The sequence below is a fragment of the Cherax quadricarinatus genome, chromosome 5 (assembly GCF_038502225.1).
Source record: "Cherax quadricarinatus isolate ZL_2023a chromosome 5, ASM3850222v1, whole genome shotgun sequence".
NCBI classification, from domain to species: Eukaryota; Metazoa; Arthropoda; class Malacostraca; order Decapoda; family Parastacidae; genus Cherax; species Cherax quadricarinatus.
Window position 1 is genome coordinate 59852181 of NC_091296.1, and position 19511 is coordinate 59871691.

At 40.6% G+C, this 19511-nt stretch overlaps 1 protein-coding gene across 1 annotated transcript in view; it reads right to left on the reverse strand.

The window, feature by feature from the left end:
* Positions 1-19511, reverse strand: part of LOC128684729 (uncharacterized) — a 219151-nt gene that overhangs the window by 68839 nt on the left and 130801 nt on the right. Inside the window, exons 5-7 of the mRNA XM_070102776.1 lie at positions 4717-4837; positions 3414-3524; positions 207-455 (exon numbers count right to left, since the gene is read on the reverse strand). Coding sequence (XP_069958877.1) covers positions 207-455; positions 3414-3524; positions 4717-4837 — 481 coding nt within the window. The remainder of the gene's footprint in view (positions 1-206; positions 456-3413; positions 3525-4716; positions 4838-19511) is intronic.

Consider the following 19511-nt stretch of genomic DNA (forward strand, 5'->3'; position numbering starts at 1 on the left):
AAATTTACACCTTGTAATCTGTCAAAAACATGTAGCAATTTGTGCTTGAAATGTATCCATCAAACCTCATGTACTGTATATGCCATCATTGCACCAGCACTGTTTCTTATATACAAATTTCCTTCTCCCATTTAATGATTCGAGAGAACACATATGAACAACTAGTAAATGAAACATGGGAAGCAATCTCCGTCGAGTTTACTCACGGTACATCTGTATGCTGATGGTGTGGGACTGCGCGTTAGTCAGGTTGGTGTTGGAGGCCACACAGGTGACTTCCCTCCCATTGTCCTCCCTCCTGAGGCTGGGCAAGTGCAGTATAACGCCCACCACCGTCGTGGGAGCCTCTCCCCCACGCCCGCGAGCTCTGTGTGTGGGCGTGCTGGCCGGCTGCGTCAGTGAGGACTCCAGAAGCTGATCCCCTGACACCCACTCCACCACTGGTAGTGGATAACCTGACGACCAAACATGACTCCTGTAAATGTTCCTCGCATCGCAACTAAATATTACTCATCTGTTTCAATAAATGAAACTGAATTAGTGCAGTGATACCTTATTATCCATTTATCCACTTTATTATTATTATTATTATTTAAAAGCTAATTTAGAAATAATAAAATAATTATTGTTACAGCAATAATAATAATAATAATGTGTGAAATAGAGACATATACAATATACTATTAATTTTTATGACTGTTTACCTTGGCTATACAACGGTATAGATCCTATTGAAAGAGACAGTCTTGTAAAATAAAATATTTGTTTACATACATTTCTTGTCACATTTGTAAATGGTTCAAGTTGGACCAAAACGTCGTGGTCAGTTCCTCTCCCCTTTGTGCGAGTTATTAATGTATTAACGTATGAGAACAAAAAATATTTTTGCAAGTGTCCTTTAAGGAAAAATTCTCTTGTCAATCTACGTTAGTTTCCAGTCCTTGTCAGAGAGATTTCTTTGTAGAAAATCTGAGATTATATTATACCCTCTCCTTTGAGAAAACAGTTTAGTCATATCCGGTCTCAAAGACCGGATATGGTATCTACAATTTCCCCTTGGAAGCTGCCACATCCCAGTGAGGAAAAGTAGAGCATTACTGTCAGCATCAAAGTCTTGATACAACTGACAGAGCCGACGGGCCACAGTACCGTCTTTAATGGTATTTACTATTTTAAGTTCATCTTTAAGGACTTATTTACCCTTATTTGGTAGTGTCATGGACGCCAAACCATGGCCCATGGAATTATAATAACACAATTTGCAAACGATGTACCAGAGTATATCAATAAATAACGCAATTAATGTTTTCTTAATTTCTTCAATTCATTCAGTCTAAATCCCGAGTGAATACCAAGAATATCTGGTGCGCCGTCAGTCGTGCGTGCACACACATTCTTCCACGTCACTCCCTCATCCTCAAAGACACATGGTTTTCTGACATTTTTCGATAAGAATAAACTTTGATGCATTTTCGTGTATTACACTGAAACATACCTTTGTTAAGGAAGAATGTTTCTGGGAACTTGACGTTTGTCTCTAAAATGCTGATTGCAAACTAATTCATTTAAAAGAATAATAATGACATACCAACACAAGAAATCATAATAGATCAGCACGTACCCCTGGTACTCCAAGTACCCCTGGTACTCCGTCGGAGTACCCCTGGAGTGCGCGTACTCCAGTTTGAGAACCGCCGCTATGCTAGAGGATGAAGATATTAGACCTACGGGATCACAACTCTATATAGTATATTGATAAAATAGTTTTAGGACATGCTTTCTCAAAGGGGAGGGGATGCCTTTAGCATGATTAAGGGCTCCTGATCCAAGGATTCACACCTTCACTCTTCACTAGTTATGTGTGAGCTTGATACAAAGACCCGCTGAGCATGGGCAGTAGGCTTCTCACAGTGCTTTTCAATTCTTACGTTCCTGCTTTATACGAGTTTAATTATTAACGTTTCCCATTAACTATAATAATATAAATTCTAGGCGAATTCCTAATACTGGTTTCAGTAATAAATAAAAAGAATCTTTGGCCAAAAATGACGCTTATTCATGTGGTTGCCTCACAGTCACACTTGGCTCAGTTAATAACAGACAGTGAAAGACAGATTATGCAGAATAAAAAGACATTTGAAAAAGAATTTCCACCACGGACAGGCATAAAAAAACGGCTGAAATAACAGCCACTAAAAATATTCTTACAGAATATGAATGATGACAACAGCCAACATTGCATGATAAAAAAAATGCAACACTAAAACAAATGGTTATTTTTTATATTAAATTCGCAGACAAATAAAGAAAGAAGAAAATGTAATCGATATAGTAATGGCTTTTAGGTTTATTTGCATTAGTAAAGAAATCAGATAAAAGAAATCAATAAAACAAATTATCTCGTTCATAGATTAATGTAAAATAATATAGATTATTGGTTTTGTAACATATGAGAATTTTGCAATCATAATTATTATTATTATTATTATTATTAATGTTTTTAGTAACACATTGGCCGTCTCCCACCAAGGCAGGGTGACCCATAAAAGAAGAAACACTTTCATCATCATTCCCTCCATCACTGTCTTGCCAGAGTCGTGCCGACAATACAGTTAAAGAACTGCAACATAACTCCATCCTTCCTTCGGTGCACAAGCACTGTACTTCCCACCTCCAGGACTCAAGTCTGGCTAACCGATCTCCATGAATCCCTTCATAAATGTTACTTTGCTTACACTCCAACAGAACGTCAAGTCATAAAAACCATTTGCCTCCACTTGCTCCTATCTAACACGCTCACACACGCTTGCTGGAAGTCGGAGTCCCTCGCACCCAAAACTCCTTTACTTCCCTCCCTCCAACCTTTCCTAGGATGACCCCTGCCCTGTCTTCCCTCCACTACGCATTTATACACTCTTTAAGTCATTCTATTTGGTTAAATCCTCTCTACATGTCCGAACCACCTCAACATTTCCTCCTCAGCCCTCTGGATAATACTTTTAGAAACCCCACACCTCCTCCTAATCTCCAAGCTATGGATTCTCCACAGTATATTCACACCACACACATTCCCCTTATATACAACATCTCCACTGCCTCCAGCCTTCTCCTAGTTGCAACATTCCCACTTCTCACCAATACATTCATACACTCATACATTCCCCTCTTTGCTTCCATGGATAATGTACTTTGTCTCCACAGATTCTCAATGCACCATTCATCTTTATTATTATTACTATTATTATTATTATTATTATTATTATTATTATTATGATTATTATTATAGGAAGTAATGGTGTTTGATACGAATAGAGGATAACTGAAAAGGAAACTCCTTGTTTCAATAACATTCAGCCAGCCTCCAAGAGTTCCTTTGGAGGCGAAAAATACGCGTTAAAAACAGGTTGACCTACCACCATACGCCCGGCAGGACAGCATAACCCTTGAAGACAGCTCGTACGGCCCAGCCACTTCTCCCACCATGTTTTCATAAGCGTCGAAGACCTTCAAGCTGCGCACCTCCTCTGTGTAAACACAGTTCTATTGTAAGTGCAAACACAGTTCCATTGTAAGTAAATAGTTACACGGTAAATGCAAACACAGTTCCATTGTAACTCTCAACACAGTTCCATTGCAAGTCTAAACACAGTTCCATTGTAGAGGCAAACATAATTCCAAGTAGCGTAAATATACATAATTTCTGACCAGATTTCCTAATATAGCCTATAAATGAATAAGCGCAAGTCAAACCATACCCCCGGCCGGGATTGAACCCGCGGTCATAGAGTCTCAAAACTCCAGCCCGTCGCGTTAGCCACTAGACCAACTAGCCACAATAAGATTCATCCAACTAGGTATATTTCTACACCATAGGAAGGTTAGCACAGGCACCACTGTGACCACAAATGCAAGTTTTTACAGACGAATCTCCAACTAGAGTTCGTCACGGCCACGCTAGCTGGAGATTCGTCTGTAAAAACTTGCATTTGTGGTCACAGAGGTGCCTGTGCTAACCTTCCTATGGTGTAGAAATATACCTAGTTGGATGAATCTTATTGTGGCTAGCTGGTCTAGTGGCTAACGCGACGGGCTGGAGTTTTGAGACTCTATGACCGCGGGTTCAATCCCGGCCGGGGATATGGTTTGTTTGGAATCGTGTCATTACGATTTCTTGAGTCAAGCGCAAGTCGCATGTGAATGTAAATAACTACCTACTGTTTGATCCTAAAGTTTAATATAGGCAGTGAATGGAGAGATAAAAATTGTAAGTAAAAAAACAAAAAGCATAATATTCTATCCTAAAGTTACAGTGTAGTGTGTAAACACAACACCAAGACATTTTTAGAGTAAGGATAGAGTGGACGAGAATTTCCCGGTAATGGCGTGTGACCAAATGTTGAATATTGATTACATGAAGGTATAAGTAATTCTCTTGGCTCTCCCTGCAGCCTTGTAAGACACGACTTATTTATGTAGCACCGTTTCCTCCTCGTGCTGGCGAATAAAATGTGGTGTAATAGTGTTGTTCTCGTGATTAGTTTAGGTTTCAAAGTTTTTGTCCTCTAATTTCCTGACATAAACATCGACTGGGAATTGATATTCCAATATTTGCATGCATAGTTGAGAAAGTAGGAGAGGTGGCGACGTTTGTGAGGTGATGTGTAGCTGGAAGTTTGACAGTGTTAGAAGAGAGAGACAGAACAACAACAGACTCACCATGGACAGAGAGTTGCAATAATGACATCATTGTCTGCGACGTCATGAAGTCAACACGACAAGTATAGTTGCCAGCGTCGGCCAGAGAGATGGACTCTACCTCCAGGAAGCCTAGCCTCGCCTGGCCAAAAAAAGAAACGTAATATACTAGACGTAATGTACTAGACTTAATACACTATTCATGATATATAAGACATAAACCATAAACACGACAGATTAATATTGAGTGGAAGTTTTATTAACTCTCCTGCTTGGAAATAAACACATCATGGAAAAACTATCAATACATAACTAACTAGCAAATTGGTGAGTTGATGCAGCAACAGTGTTGTGGATTTTATATATTTACTGCCATTACTTCTGGTTGATACTTTTGTAATTTAAGGAACCCAATACTTGGTGTTATTTTAAGTTACATTATATATATATATATATATATATATATATATATATATATATATATATATATATATATATATATATATATATATATATATATACGTGAGCGTGTACGTGTAATGTATATGTATACTCAGAGTTTACTTTAATCGCTCATTCTAGAATTAAAGTATTGTTGACTGGCAGTGAACAGGTTTCATGCAACTTTGAGTAATCGACAGACTTTACGCCCAGTTAACTATAGTATGATAATTTTGTTGATGAAGATCATAGGTATGGTGACGGAGGACATAGTTACGGGGATAAAAATAATTGGTTTACTAACGTAAACAAATTTGGTGAACAATTAAAGTGAAGTATATATACGCGATAAAACTAGATATATAATCAAAATTTAACCAAAAACACGAGGTTCTAAAAGTATGCAAAACGAAGGAAAACGCTTGATTAACACTGTAAAAATCCCCCCCCCCCCCGATAAAAAGGACAAAAACAATATAAACACAGTCAAAAATATGATAGCCAGTGCCAAAAGTCTGTTCAACAAAACTCGGAATATAATACAGTCGGGATGGGGTTGGGGGATTTTACCGTACAAAGTATGATGTATAATATTGAAGGTAAGGATTATAGAGAACAGGAAAGTGTTATAATGAGCAAAAACCTTTTATGTAAAGTATTGAAAACACTAGTATTTTAATCGTGAAGAACTGCGTAGTAAATAAAGATCGTATCTGGTATAATGGCGGTAACATTTATAATTGGTAATTGGCTTGGTTTAAAAATTACATCCACGTTATGCAAGGATGATGATAAAACAACAGTATTTCATATATATTTGATGACAAAAGCTGCCGCTGTATTAATATCAGAATTAAAATCTGCCAAATTAATTTCCACTATTCAACACAGGTAGCTTTTTTTTTGTCAGCAGAGATATTACTCAATCCTAAGGATATATACACTTAAGAGGCGTACGTCTCTCGGTGTACACACCGACAGCTTATTTTAATCCCATTAAAAGGGATTAAATTAATCTTGATTGATGATGAACAAGTGAGGTGCAGCTTTAATGAACCTTGGAGTGCTCGAAGGGTTAAGCGCAATTAACCAACCATTTAATCTCAGTAAAATGATAACTCATTCGTTGTAACTTACTGTCGTATGAACGAGGTTCTTGGTTCAAGTTGGTTAACGGGATATAAAGCCTATTGACGACAATAGGGCCATTAAGGCTCTTCGGCAACCTCTTCACCAGACAAGAACGTTGTAATTCCCAAAATAGGGATAAAGGTAAACTCTCAGCGTATATATACACAAGAGAGAGGTACACCTCTCGGTGTATATACCCTGTGAGGTCTTCCTTGTTGTTTTATTCGTCAGGAGAGGCAGTAAAGGTGTCTGCTGATACGGGTCTTAATCCTGTAGATGACCCGAGCTTAAAGAAGTATTTACTGAAACGGATCTCATTTATCATCTTCTGCTGACTTACTCTTCAATAAGAAAAATATGTATATACTATCATATACATGTATGTATATGAGAGAGAGAGAGATCGCAGTCAGCAGGACTCGATACTGCTACTGAGATGGACAAGATTCCAAGGCAGCGCTCTTATCCACTCGGCCACAAATGCCACATAAGCTGAGAAGCCTGGTTCACAGGTCAACCGGACTGGGAGGGAAACATGGCTTGTGACCCAGGCTGCCCAGCTTATGTGGCATTTGTGGCCGAGTGGATAAGAGCGCTGCCTGGGAATCTTGACCGTCTCAGTAGCAGTATCGAGTCCTGCTTCCCGTGATCTCTTGCTCTGTGTGACTCTCTTACACGAACAACAAGACTCTTATAGACGCCATTTAAAACCCATGTTTTATGTTGCACATTATTTAGATTCCATGTTGCATGTTGCACATCATTTAAATTTCATGTTGCACATCATTTAAATTTCATGTTGCACATCATTTAAATTTCATGTTGCACATCTTTTAAATTCCAAGGTACATGTTGCACGTCACTTAAGGTCCATGTTGCATATCTTAAACAGACATTAATAAACACTGACAGAAATATCAGGCTGCAGGAAACCTAATATTTCTGCAAACTAGATTAATTATGTTGAAAGCGAGATGTTATTTTTTCTAAGGATGATAACTGTTGTATTAAGTGACTTCTAAACAAAGGCCAACAAAAAATAAATTCAGAGAATAAACATGACGTTAATTAAGTCAAAATGATACAAGATGGAAAAAAAACCGTCATAAAAACGGTCTATTGTTACTCTCAACGAGGAGTGGAGAAGTGAGCATACACACCGTGTGCTTCTCACTATGTATCGCAATGTGCGTCGCAATGTGTATCGCAAAAATGTACCGTAACATGTCTCGCAAACTTGCTCAAAGGAGTTTTCAATTATTATAATCATGGAGTAGCGCTAAACCCGTAGGATTATACCGCCTGTGGGGTGGGGGATGGAAGGCATTCAGGCTCAATGTAGGGAACTGGAGTACAGATCCAATTCCCTACATCAAGAGCTCCCTCACCAGCGTCAAGGAGCCTCCCTTGAGGGGAGGAGGTTTTAAGCCTATCGACTTTACTCTATGGTGGTCACTGGGGCTCCATGTAACCTGTTCACCATCAGACGAGACTTTGATCACTATAGAGGGATTTAAGTAAACTCTGAGTAAATAAGAGAAATGTACCTCTTGATGTATATATATACTGTGTAAACTCTCAGGAGAGTCAAATAACAGCGGAGACGCATCTGCTAATCAATTTGATGCAGTTGTAAATGAATATATACCAGTTGCTACGTTTTACATTATGACAGAAAATGGGTTGTTACTAGTTATTTGATAGAAAATGGGTTGTTACTAATTATTTTATGACAAAATGAGTTGCTACTAATTATTTGACAGAAAATGGGTTGTTACTAGTTATTTGATAGAAAATGGGTTGTTACTAGTTATTTGATAGAAAATGGGTTGTTACTAGTTATTTGACAGAAAATGGGTTGTTACTAGTTATTTGATAGAAAATGGGTTGTTACTAATTATTTGACAGAAAATGGGTTGTTACTAATTATTTGACAGAAAATGGGTTGTTACTAGTTATTTGATAGAAAATGGGTTGTTACTAGTTATTTGATAGAAAATGGGTTGTTACTAGTTATTTGATAGAAAATGGGTTGTTACTAATTATTTGACAGAAAATGGGTTGTTACTAGTTATTTGATAGAAAATGGGTTGTTACTAATTATTTGACAGAAAATGGGTTGTTACTAATTATTTGACAGAAAATGGGTTGTTACTAATTATTTTGACAAAATAGGTTGCTACATTATACTGAAAATTACAAACTGGGTTTTACAAATTATTTTGTAACAAAATGGGTTGTTACTAATTATTTTTTTATGGGAAAAAAGGGTCGTTACAAATTATTTTATATGAAAGAAAATGGGTTGTTACAAAATTATTAAAAATCACAGTAAAATGAGACAAAGAATAAACTGTACATTGAGTTTTCGAGATATTCATTATGGATTAAATTTATTTTTAATTATTATTGGCGTTTTTGTTGTTGTTTTCCTTTCATACCAAAGTTAATTACAATTTTGCACCTGGATTATGTAAAAAAAAATCCCAGTGCTGTCAAAACAACATCATTAACTATTTAAATATTGGCATTTGATGGGATTACTGAGTCGCATTTTTGTTTTATTAAGGTCATTGACTTTAATGGATATTTTTGGGTAGTATCTTTTCTGTAATATCTATGACTCTCAATACAAGAGCTTCTATCTTTTTTTAATCAAACTCTGATGTTGGAGGTAATGGGTTATAACTCAGTTGTTTTTCATCTCGACATTGTGAGAATTAGCGTAATTATTCACCCCCGTTGTTACAAATGAAGTGTGAGATTGTTTCTCTTTTCGTTTGATATATTAATTCTCGTCGTCTAGAAATTCTGCTAATGTGAGGATGTTGTTGAGACGGTTTATATACATCACTGCCTGATGCTGTGTCTACATACCATATATTTTGAAAATCTCTTGATTTTTTTTTTCAAAAATAATCATGTAGGTTAAATCTGTTAATTTCGTTTGAAATTAGGTATAAGTGAAAAATCTGTGATTGGTTAACGGGGGTTTCAAGCCTATTGACTATACTATAGTCACTAAGTTTGTCCTTAACCTCTTCACGACTAGACAATAATATAACTCTCAGTGTATATATAAATTAACAGACATACACCTCTCAGTGTATGTTATCTGATCTTTCCTTATTGGTCCGGTGACCAAATAAATACAGTATTTATATATTATATTAATATAACTCAAACTAAAACATTAAAGGTCTTCAAGGTACAATATTAATGTTTTTTTAAAGGAAGAATTAATAATTTTCCGAATACAACAATAATTACCCTTCAAGTATTGTTTTAGTACTTTTTAAAGTACGGCAATGTTACTTTCCAGGAACAATATTAATGCCTTTTGTTGTTGTTGTAGATTCGCCGGTATAATCGCCCGGCCCGGGCCTTTTCCAAGAGGTGGCCCGGCCTTGGCTCCCTGTCGAGGGAGTGTCTCAGACCAATGTCTGCCATGGGAGGGGGTAAAAGTACCTCCTCGTCTTCTGGGACCTGCTGTTCCCAGGCCTAGCCCCATTTCCCGCCCGCACGAGGCTCGTAGGGAGAAGCTATGCACCTTGGGCTGCCACAAACCCTGCCCACATTGGGATCGAAGGGTGTGGCAGCTGCATAGCAGCAGACGATGTCATTAGGTGGGAAGGCAGCTAGCACTACATGATCCTTTTGGAATCACACCCCAGCTTTGGGCATTAAGCTCGAGCGCTGGGGAAACTCAAGAATGCCTCTTGCTGTGTGTGTTGCTGCTGCTGCTTCACTTGTCCGTTGCACTCTCCTGACTGCCTTTTAAAGTACCATATTAATGTCATTCAAAATGCCGCATTAATGTCTTTCAAAGCACGTTATAAGCACCTTTCAAAGCATTTATAAACGCCCTTCAAAAGCACTACATATATCATTGGTTTTTAGAATACGATATTAATTCCCTTCACATTACGGTTAATATGTTTAAAGAGCCACGTTAATGCCACACAGTAATGACACGAACGTTAATGCCACACAGTAATGACACGAACGTTAATGCCACACAGTAATGACACGAACATCCACACGAATGCAATAAACTGCAGCAAGAAAAATACAATAAACGAACACTTAAAGTTTACGAAAGCAGCGCAACAATAAACGAAGCGGCAAGTGTTGTTGGCCAACCAGGCCAACACTAGGTAACAATGTTAATTTATCGAATGCAAATGCAACTAAGTACACGGGACTGACTGTATAATGAGCAGCAGTCGGGCTCCAGGAATTTAGGAAAGTACAGGAGAGTGAGAATCCAAAGTTTCGACATTACTGAACCAATGTAGAAGACTCCAGCTGAGTCTGAGAACGAGGGTAAGTTTTGTGAAACTAGTTGAGGGAAGTGGGCCATTAAAACGGATGAGACAAAAACGGTCATTAAACGTGCCATTAAATCTGATGGGAAAAAGCTATAATAATAATAACAATAATAATAATAATAACAACAATAATAAATGGATCATTTATCGGGTTATTTCCAAAGAATTGGAGACTCGCTCCAGTTCCTTGAATCACGAGCCCTTAACACCAGTTACCCTTTTTAAGATACGTTATGTGTCGGGAACTCGTGAGAAAACACACTGAACTGCATTATTTGTGAACATGTGTTGTTAATGTTTGTGAGAGATACATTTGTCCTCTCCCGGATACATTAGACGGACTATAGATGGTTTTGAAGACAACGGTACGAGTACGCAGGAAGGTTTTGTTGAGAGAAGGTTTATCTAGAGTCAGGTAGAGCTTTGTGAACTGAATGACTTGATAAAGCTGAGCCATGACCGCAACAGAGCCAAAGCCAGGCTCGCAGCAAAGGCCCGCGACAAAGCCAGGCTCGCAACAAAGGCCCGCAACAAAGCCAGGCGCGCAACAAAGCCAGGCGCGCAACAAAGCCAGGCTCGCAAAAAGGCCAGGCCCGCAACAAAGCCAGGCCCGCAACAAAGCCAGGCTCGCAAAAAGGCCAGGCCCGCAACAAAGCCAGGCTCGCAACAAAGCCAGGCTCGCAAAAAGGCCAGGCCCGCAACAAAGCCAGGATCGCAACAAAGCCAGGCTCGCAAAAAGGCCAGGCCCGCAACAAAGCCAGGATCGCAACAAAGCCAGGCCCGCAACAAAGCCAGGCCCGCAACAAAGCCAGGCCCGCAACAAAGCCAGGCCCGCAACAAAGCCAGGCCCGCAACAAAGCCAGGCCCGCAACAAAGCCAGGCTCACAACTAGGCTCAAAGGAGCGTCAGCTTCACAAGACGAGGCAGAGATGTGGTCAGGCGGATCATCACTTCCATATGTTGGACTTTTTGTGGCATCATTTTATTATTGTTTACTCATCCCTACACTGCTAGGAAATAAACAAGAGGAAAACTTGTTTTTAAGAAAGAATATTTAGCAGTTACAGAACATCTATTAAAAACAATTCAAGTTTTAGGAAAACTTAGTATTCGTAAAAATTTTGTCTTACTATTTAAGCAAACAAGAAGCAAGATGAATATTATATAAAAGAAAAATGTAATATAATTGAAAAAAAAAAACATATATTAAATTAGGTTACATGTCTCATCACATTTCATACATCAGCTTGATCTACAATGTTACTAAACTAACACTGCTGTAGTCTACGTATTTTTTTTATGTTGTGAAAATACGTCCAGACATGAATCAGTATTCAAGTTCTGTGGGATTCAGAGGCAAGATGAGCAAGTTTTGCTGTCCTGCCAGACGCCATCATGCCTTGTTGTGTTGGCTGAGTAGAAGTGAGAGGTAATGTTGAATATAATGAAGTGGATGATGCAGGTGATCACTCACGATACACTTCTGGAAATACTTCTTAATGGTCGAACAACTGTTTGTAGAACCCACAGTGATACTTCGTTATGTATGTCACTTTCGTTGACACGAATTGCAAATGGTTGCTACGTTGAGGATCTCAAGCCTCGTGGTTGCTATTTATTACTCCTAAATCCTTTTTTTCATTCACCTTAATTAGGATCTACAATATTTGGCTTATAAATGATATAGTCATTTTCTTTTCCCAGGATTATAACCTTACATTTGTCAGCACTGAACTACATCTACAACTTCTCCGACCACATCTACCTTTCCAGGTCGTCCTGCAGCTGTCTAGTGTTCTCATCAGAAGTTGTTTGACGGCGTATTTTAGTGTCATCGACAAACTTACTTTTGACTTATTCCCCCATCACTGTCGCTTATGTAGATTGTGAATTAATACCGACCCCTTCAGCACAAACAACTGGTAATAGGTCCCCATTGTGATTTCTCCCCATTAATGCAAATTCTCTGTTGTCTATCTGTCCGCCACGACTCAAGTCAAGGAATAATTTCTCCTATATTATCTAATTTTTCATCAGAGTACTGCTTTCTGAAGTCCATATACTCAACATCATATTTGTTTATCATGATCCATCGCCAGAAATATTTTAATGAAAAAGGTAAGTAAATTCGTAAAACAATTACGCTTCTTTGAAAAGCCGTGTTGAGAGTCATTGACCAAATTATATCCTTAAGTTATATCTTTAAACTGTATCTTTAAATAGTGGCTTTGAATTGCATCCGCAGTTACTGACTCTGTCAACTTTACCACAATTTAGGTTAGGTTGACTGGTCTATAATTTAAAGCTGAGGACCTAATGTTCCATTTTGCAAATGAATACCATAGTTACCATTTTCCTTTTTATCCGGTACGATAAGTTTAAAATGGTACACAGTGATTTGTTAAAGAGACTTGTTAATGGCTTGCCGAGTTTCACTTCGCATTCCTTTTGAACCTTTGAAAACTTCTCGTCAGGTGACTTGCTTGGATTCAGTCTTTCTACAGTATTTGTCTAAGGACCATGTCACTAATGACTTTGATATTACATAATTTATTTTTGTCTTACTTGTATAACTTATTTCATTTATATCGTTGTATGTAGAAAAAAATGAGAAAATAAGTGTTAAAAATGGTACACATTTCCTTGTCAGCAACAGCTTGCTGACCTGAAGTTCATTAAAGTGGGCCTATCGTGTCCCTAATTGTATTCTTATACATACCTGAAAGAAAACCTTTAGATTAAACTTTAATTCCCCTCACAATCTTAAGTTCATTGTTTCTTTTGGCTTGACTTATTTTTTCTTTACTTCTTTCTTTTATCAAACATATCGGTCAAGAAAGTGACCTCTCTTTTTTTGATTCGCTTGTAAATGCCTTTTCCTTCATCCCAAGAGATATTTGAGTCTATTCTTCATGTATTTAGGGTCATTTACGTTTGATCTAACTTTTCTTTTAGGAATATTATGCGGTTTAAGCATTTTGTAAAATGCTTTGGAAAATCTCACATCGGCAAACTTCACCACCGTTTATCCGGCTTCCCGCGCGATAATTCTTAGCTTCTAGATCAAAAGAAATTTCTTGCACGAAGTTTACAGCACCAGACTTGTTTAAGTCAGTGTTGTCAGGGAACCTGCGCCGTAACTCGTGAAGGAAAACAATCATAACTCAAAATAGGAAGAACAAAACTTAATTGTTCGTTATCAGTCTGCATGTCAGTGTCAGCAGTACTGTACATACCACTGGTGTAGACTTGGCTTACATTCATACAGTTTCATTTAAATGTTTGTCAACACTGTGTGTTCTTGTCATGTCTAAAAATTCCCAAGAGGCAGAGGGGGGGATAAGGAAGTCGAAACGTTTCCAGGGGGTAGGGGCAAGACGCGACCCCCATACCCAAGTCCCTCTCTTTCGTTGAGGACCTGGGCTGTACATAGAGCGAAGCACTTTCAAAGTGTACCCTACCATTTCGGTTTGCTGGAGTTCTTTCTGGTTCCACTGAAAATACGTACTTCCTTAAATGTCATGTTTAGCTCTTCACATACTTTTTGGTAATTTGTTATGATCTCCTCTCCTTCCTTCCTCAGCCTGATTACTTGGTCCTTCACTGATGTTTTCCTCCTGATGTGGCTGTACAACAACAACTGGTCCGATTTTGGTTCTCGATGCTGTGTCATTCTCATACTGCCGCTGGACCTCCCTCTCCTTATCTCTGCATATTCGTTTCTGGCTGGCCCAGTGAAAGCTAATTGGAAACTTACGTTCTTTCTTCAGTGTGTGTGTGACGTTGGCGTGAGGTGCTGGGAGTCACACCGTCACTCAGGATCACCCTTTCGTTGTAGGGTTGTGCATTAATGAATGGTAATTGTGCAATGTTGTGTGTGTGTGTTTGCACACACACCTATACTCACCTATATGAGGTTGCAGGGGTCGATTCACAGCTCCTGATCCCGTGTGTGTGTGTGTGTGTGTGTGTGTGTGTGTGTGTGTGTGTGTGTGCACTCAGAAAACCGAGAGCTACCCTGTTTAACCATTCAGAAAACATATATGCATATTCTTCCCCGTAAATGTGTAAATTTTGTCTCCCTCCGGAGTAAAAAAATGATGAAACGCTCACGGCGCTCACAAGATATTACGACTCGAGCGAAAATAAAGTGAAGTAAAGTGTCTGGTGCCTCAGTTTGTAAAGTAGTTTGGTGGTGATGGACCATGCAATTATGCTAGTTGATGTGGCAGCCCCTTTGTGTGTTGCTGTGGGTGTTACAGTGTTGTGTTGCTGAGGGTGTTACAGTGTTGTGTTGGTGTTACAGTGTTGTGTTGCTGTTGGTGTTACAGTGTTGTGTTGCTGAGGGTGTTACAGTGTTGTGTTGCTGAGGGTGTTACAGTGTTGTGTTGCTGTGGGTGTTACAGTGTTGTGTTGCTGTTGGTGTTACAGTGTTGTGTTGCTGAGGGTGTTACAGTGTTGTGTTGCTGAGGGTGTTACAGTGCTGTGGTGCTGTGGGTGTTACAGTGTTGTGTTGCTGAGGGTGTTACAGTGCTGTGTTGCTGAGGGTGTTACAGTGTTGTGGTGCTGTGGGTGTTACAGTGTTGTGTTGCTGTTGGTGTTACAGTGTTGTGTTGCTGAGGGTGTTACAGTGTTGTGTTGCTGTTGGTGTTACAGTGTTGTGTTGCTGTTGGTGTTACAGTGTTGTGTTGCTGAGGGTGTTACAGTGTTGTGTTGCTGAGGGTGTTACAGTGTTGTGTTGCTGTTGGTGTTACAGTGTTGTGTTGCTGAGGGTGTTACAGTGTTGTGTTGCTGTTGGTGTTACAGTGTTGTGGTGCTGTGGGTGTTACAGTGTTGTGTTGCTGTTGGTGTTACAGTGTTGTGTTGCTGTTGGTGTTACAGTGTTGTGTTGCTGAGGGTGGTACAGTGTTGTGTTGCTGTTGGTGTTACAGTGTTGTGTTGCTGAGGGTGTTACAGTGTTGTGTTGCTGAGGGTGTTACAGTGTTGTGTTGCTGAGGGTGTTACAGTGTTGTGTTGCTGAGGGTGTTACAGTGTTGTGTTGCTGAGGGTGTTACAGTGTTGTGTTGCTGAGGGTGTTACAGTGTTGTGTTGCTGTTGGTGTTACAGTGTTGTGTTGCTGAGGGTGTTACAGTGTTGTGTTGCTGAGGGTGTTACAGTGTTGTGTTGCTGTTGGTGTTACAGTGTTGTGTTGCTGAGGGTGTTACAGTGTTGTGTTGCTGAGGGTGTTACAGTGTTGTGGTGCTGTGGGTGTTACAGTGTTGTGTTGCTGTTGGTGTTACAGTGTTGTGGTGCTGAGGGTGTTACAGTGTTGTGTTGCTGAGGGTGTTACAGTGTTGTGTTGCTGTTGGTGTTACAGTGTTGTGTTGCTGTGGGTGTTACAGTGTTGTGTTGCTGTTGGTGTTACAGTGTTGTGATGCTGTAGGTGTTACAGTGTTGTAATGCTGTGGGTGTTACAGTGTTGTGATGCTGTGGGTGTTACAGTGTTGTGATGCTGTGGGTGTTACAGTGTTGTAATGCTGTGGGTGTTAAAGTGTTGTGATGCTGTGGGTGTTACAGTGTTGTAATGCTGTGGGTGTTTACAGTGTTGTAATGCTGTGGGTGTTACAGTGTTGTGATGCTGTGGGTGTTACAGTGTTGTGGTGCTGTGGGTGTTACAGTGTTGTGATGCTGTGGGTGTTACAGTGTTGTGATGCTGTGGGTGTTACAGTGTTGTGATGTTGTGGGTGTTACAGTGTTGTAATGCTGTGGGTGTTACAGTGTTGTGATGCTGTGGGTGTTACAGTGTTGCGATGCTGTGGGTGTTACAGTGTTGTGATGCTGTGGGTGTTACAGTGTTGTGATGCTGTGGGTGTTACAGTGTTGTGATGCTGTGGGTGTTACAGTGTTGTGGTGCTGAGGGTGTTACAATGTTGTGATGCTGTGGGTGTTACAGTGTTGTGATGCTGAGTGTGTTACAGTGTTGCGAAGCTGTGGGAGTTACAGTGTTATCATGGTGTGGGTGTTACAGTGTTGTGATGCTGTGGGTGTTACAGTGTTGTGGTGCTGAGGGTGTTACAGTGTTTCGAAGCTGTGGGAGTTACAGTGTTATCATGGTGTGGGTGTTACAGTGTTGTGATGCTGTGGGTCTTACAGTGTTGTGATGCTGTGGGTGTTACAGTGTTGTGATGCTGTGGGTGTTACAGTGTTGTGATGCTGTGGGTGTTACAGTGTTATCATGGTGTGGGTGTTACAGTGTTGTGGTGCTGTGGGTGTTACAGTGTTGTGATGCTGTGGGTGTTACAATGTTGTGATGCTGTGGGTGCTACAGTGTTGTGGTGCTGTGGGTGTTACAGTGTTGTTGTACTGAGGGTGTTATAATGTTGTGATGCTGTGGGTGTTACAGTGTTGTTCTACTGTGGGTGTTACAATGTTGTGATGCTGTGGGTGTTACAGTGTTGTTGTACTGTGGGTGTTACAGTGTTGTGATGCTGTGGGTGTTAGTGTTGTGGTGCTGAGGGTGTTACAGTGTTGTTGTACTGAGGGTGTTACAGTGTTGTGATGCTGTGGGTGTTACAGTGTTGTTGTACTGAGGGTGTTACAGTGTTGTGATGCTGTGGGTGTTACAGTGTTATGATGCTGTGGGTGTTACAGTGTTGTTGTACTGAGGGTGTTACAGTGTTGTGATGCTGTGGGTGTTACAGTGTTGTTGTACTGAGGGTGTTACAGTGTTGTGATGCTGTGGGTGTTACAGTGTTGTGATGCTGTGGGTGTTACAGTGTTGTGGTGCTGTGGGTGTTACAGTGTTGTGGTGCTGTGGGTGTTACAGTGTTGTGGTGCTGTGGGTGTTACAGTGTTGTGGTGCTGTGGGTGTTACAGTGTTGTGATGCTGTGGGTGTTACAGTGTTGTTGTACTGTGGGTGTTACAGTGTTGTGGTGCTGAGGGTGTTACAGTGTTGTGATGCTGTGGGTGTTACAGTGTTGTGGTGCTGAGGGTGTTACAGTGTTGTGATGCTGAGGGTGTTACAGTGTTGTGATGCTGTGGGTGTTACAGTGTTGTTGTACTGTGGGTGTTACAGTGTTGTGGTGCTGAGGGTGTTACAGTGTTGTGATGCTGTGGGTGTTACAGTGTTGTGGTGCTGTGGATGTTACAGTGTTGTGGTGCTGAGGGTGTTACAGTGTTGTGATGCTGTGGGTGTTACAGTGTTGTGGTGCTGTGGGTGTTACAGTGTTTTAATGCTGTGTGTTACAGTGTTGTGGTGCTGTGGGTGTTACAGTGTTGTAATGCTGTGTGTTACAGTGTTGTGGTGCTGTGGGTGTTACAGTGTTGTGGTGCTGAGGGTGTTACAGTGTTGTGATGCTGTGGGTGTTACAGTGTTGTGGTGCTGTGGGTGTTACAGTGTTGTGGTGCTGAGGGTGTTACAGTGTTGTGAAGCTGTGAGTGTTACAGTGTTGTGATGCTGAGGGTGTTACAGTGTTGTAATGCTGTGGGTGTTAAAGTGTTGTGATGCTGTGGGTGTTACAGTGTTGTGATGCTGTGGGTGTTACAGCGTTGTGGTGCTGAGGGTGTTACAGTGTTGTGATGCTGTGGGTGTTACAGTGTTGTGATGCTGAGGGTGTTACAGTGTTGTAATGCTGTGGGTGTTACAGTGTTGTGATGCTGTGGGTGTTACAGTGTTGTGATGATGTGAGTGTTACAGTGTTGTAATGCTGTGGGTGTTACAGTGTTGTGATGCTGTGGGTGTTACAGTGTTGTGATGCTGTGGGTGTTACAGTGTTGTGATGCTGTGGGTGTTACAGTGTTGTGATGCTGTGGGTGTTACAGTGTTGTGATGCTGTGGGTGTTACAATGTTGTGATGCTGTGGGTGTTACAGTGTTGTGATGCTGTGGGTGTTACAGTGTTGTGATGCTGTGGGTGTTACAGTGTTGTGGTGCTGAGGGTGTTACAGTGTTGTGATGCTGTGCGTGTTACAGTGTTGTGATGCTGTGGGTGTTACAATGTTGTGGTGCTGAGGGTGTTACAGTGTTGTGATGCTGTGGGTGTTACAGTGTTGTGATGCTGTGGGTGTTGCAGTGTTGTAATGCTGTGGGTGTTACAGTGTTGTGGTGCTGAGGGTGTTACAGTGTTGTGATTATGTGAGTGTTACAGTGTTGTAATGCTGTGGGTGTTACAGTGTTGTAATGCTGTTGGTGTTACAGTGTTGTGATGCTGTGGGCGTTACAGTGTTGTGATGCTGTGGGTGTTACAGTGTTGTAATGCTGTTGGTGTTACAGTGTTGTGATGCTGTGGGTGTTACAGTGTTGTGATGCTGTGAGTGTTACAGTGTTGTGATGCTGTGGGTGTTACAGTGTTGTAATGCTGTTGGTGTTACAGTGTTGTGATGCTGTGGGTGTTACAGTGTTGTGATGCTGTGAGTGTTACAGTGTTGTGATGCTGTGGGTGTTACAGTGTTTTAATGCTGTGGGTGGTACAGTGTTGTGATGCTGTGGGTGTTACAGTGTTGTGATGCTGTGGGTGTTACAGTGTTGTGATGCTGTGGGTGTTACAGTGTTGTAATGCTGTGGGTGGTACAGTGTTGTGATGCTGTGGGTGTTACAGTGTTGTGATGCTGTGGGTGTTACAGTGTTGTGGTGTTGTGGCTGTTACAGTGTTGTGATGCTGTGGGTGTTACAGTGTTGTGATGCTGTGGGTGTTACAGTGTTGTGGTGTTGTGGGTGTTACAGTGTTGTGATGCTGTGGGTGTTACAGTGTTGTGGTGTTGTGGGTGTTACAGTGTTGTGGTGTTGAGGGTGTTACAGTGTTGTAATGCTGTGGGTGTTACAGTGTTGTGATGCTGTGGGTGTTACAGTGTTGTGATGCTGTGGGTGTTACAGTGTTGTGATGCTGTGGGTGTTAGTGTTGTAATGCTGTGGGTGTTACAGTGTTGTGATGCTGT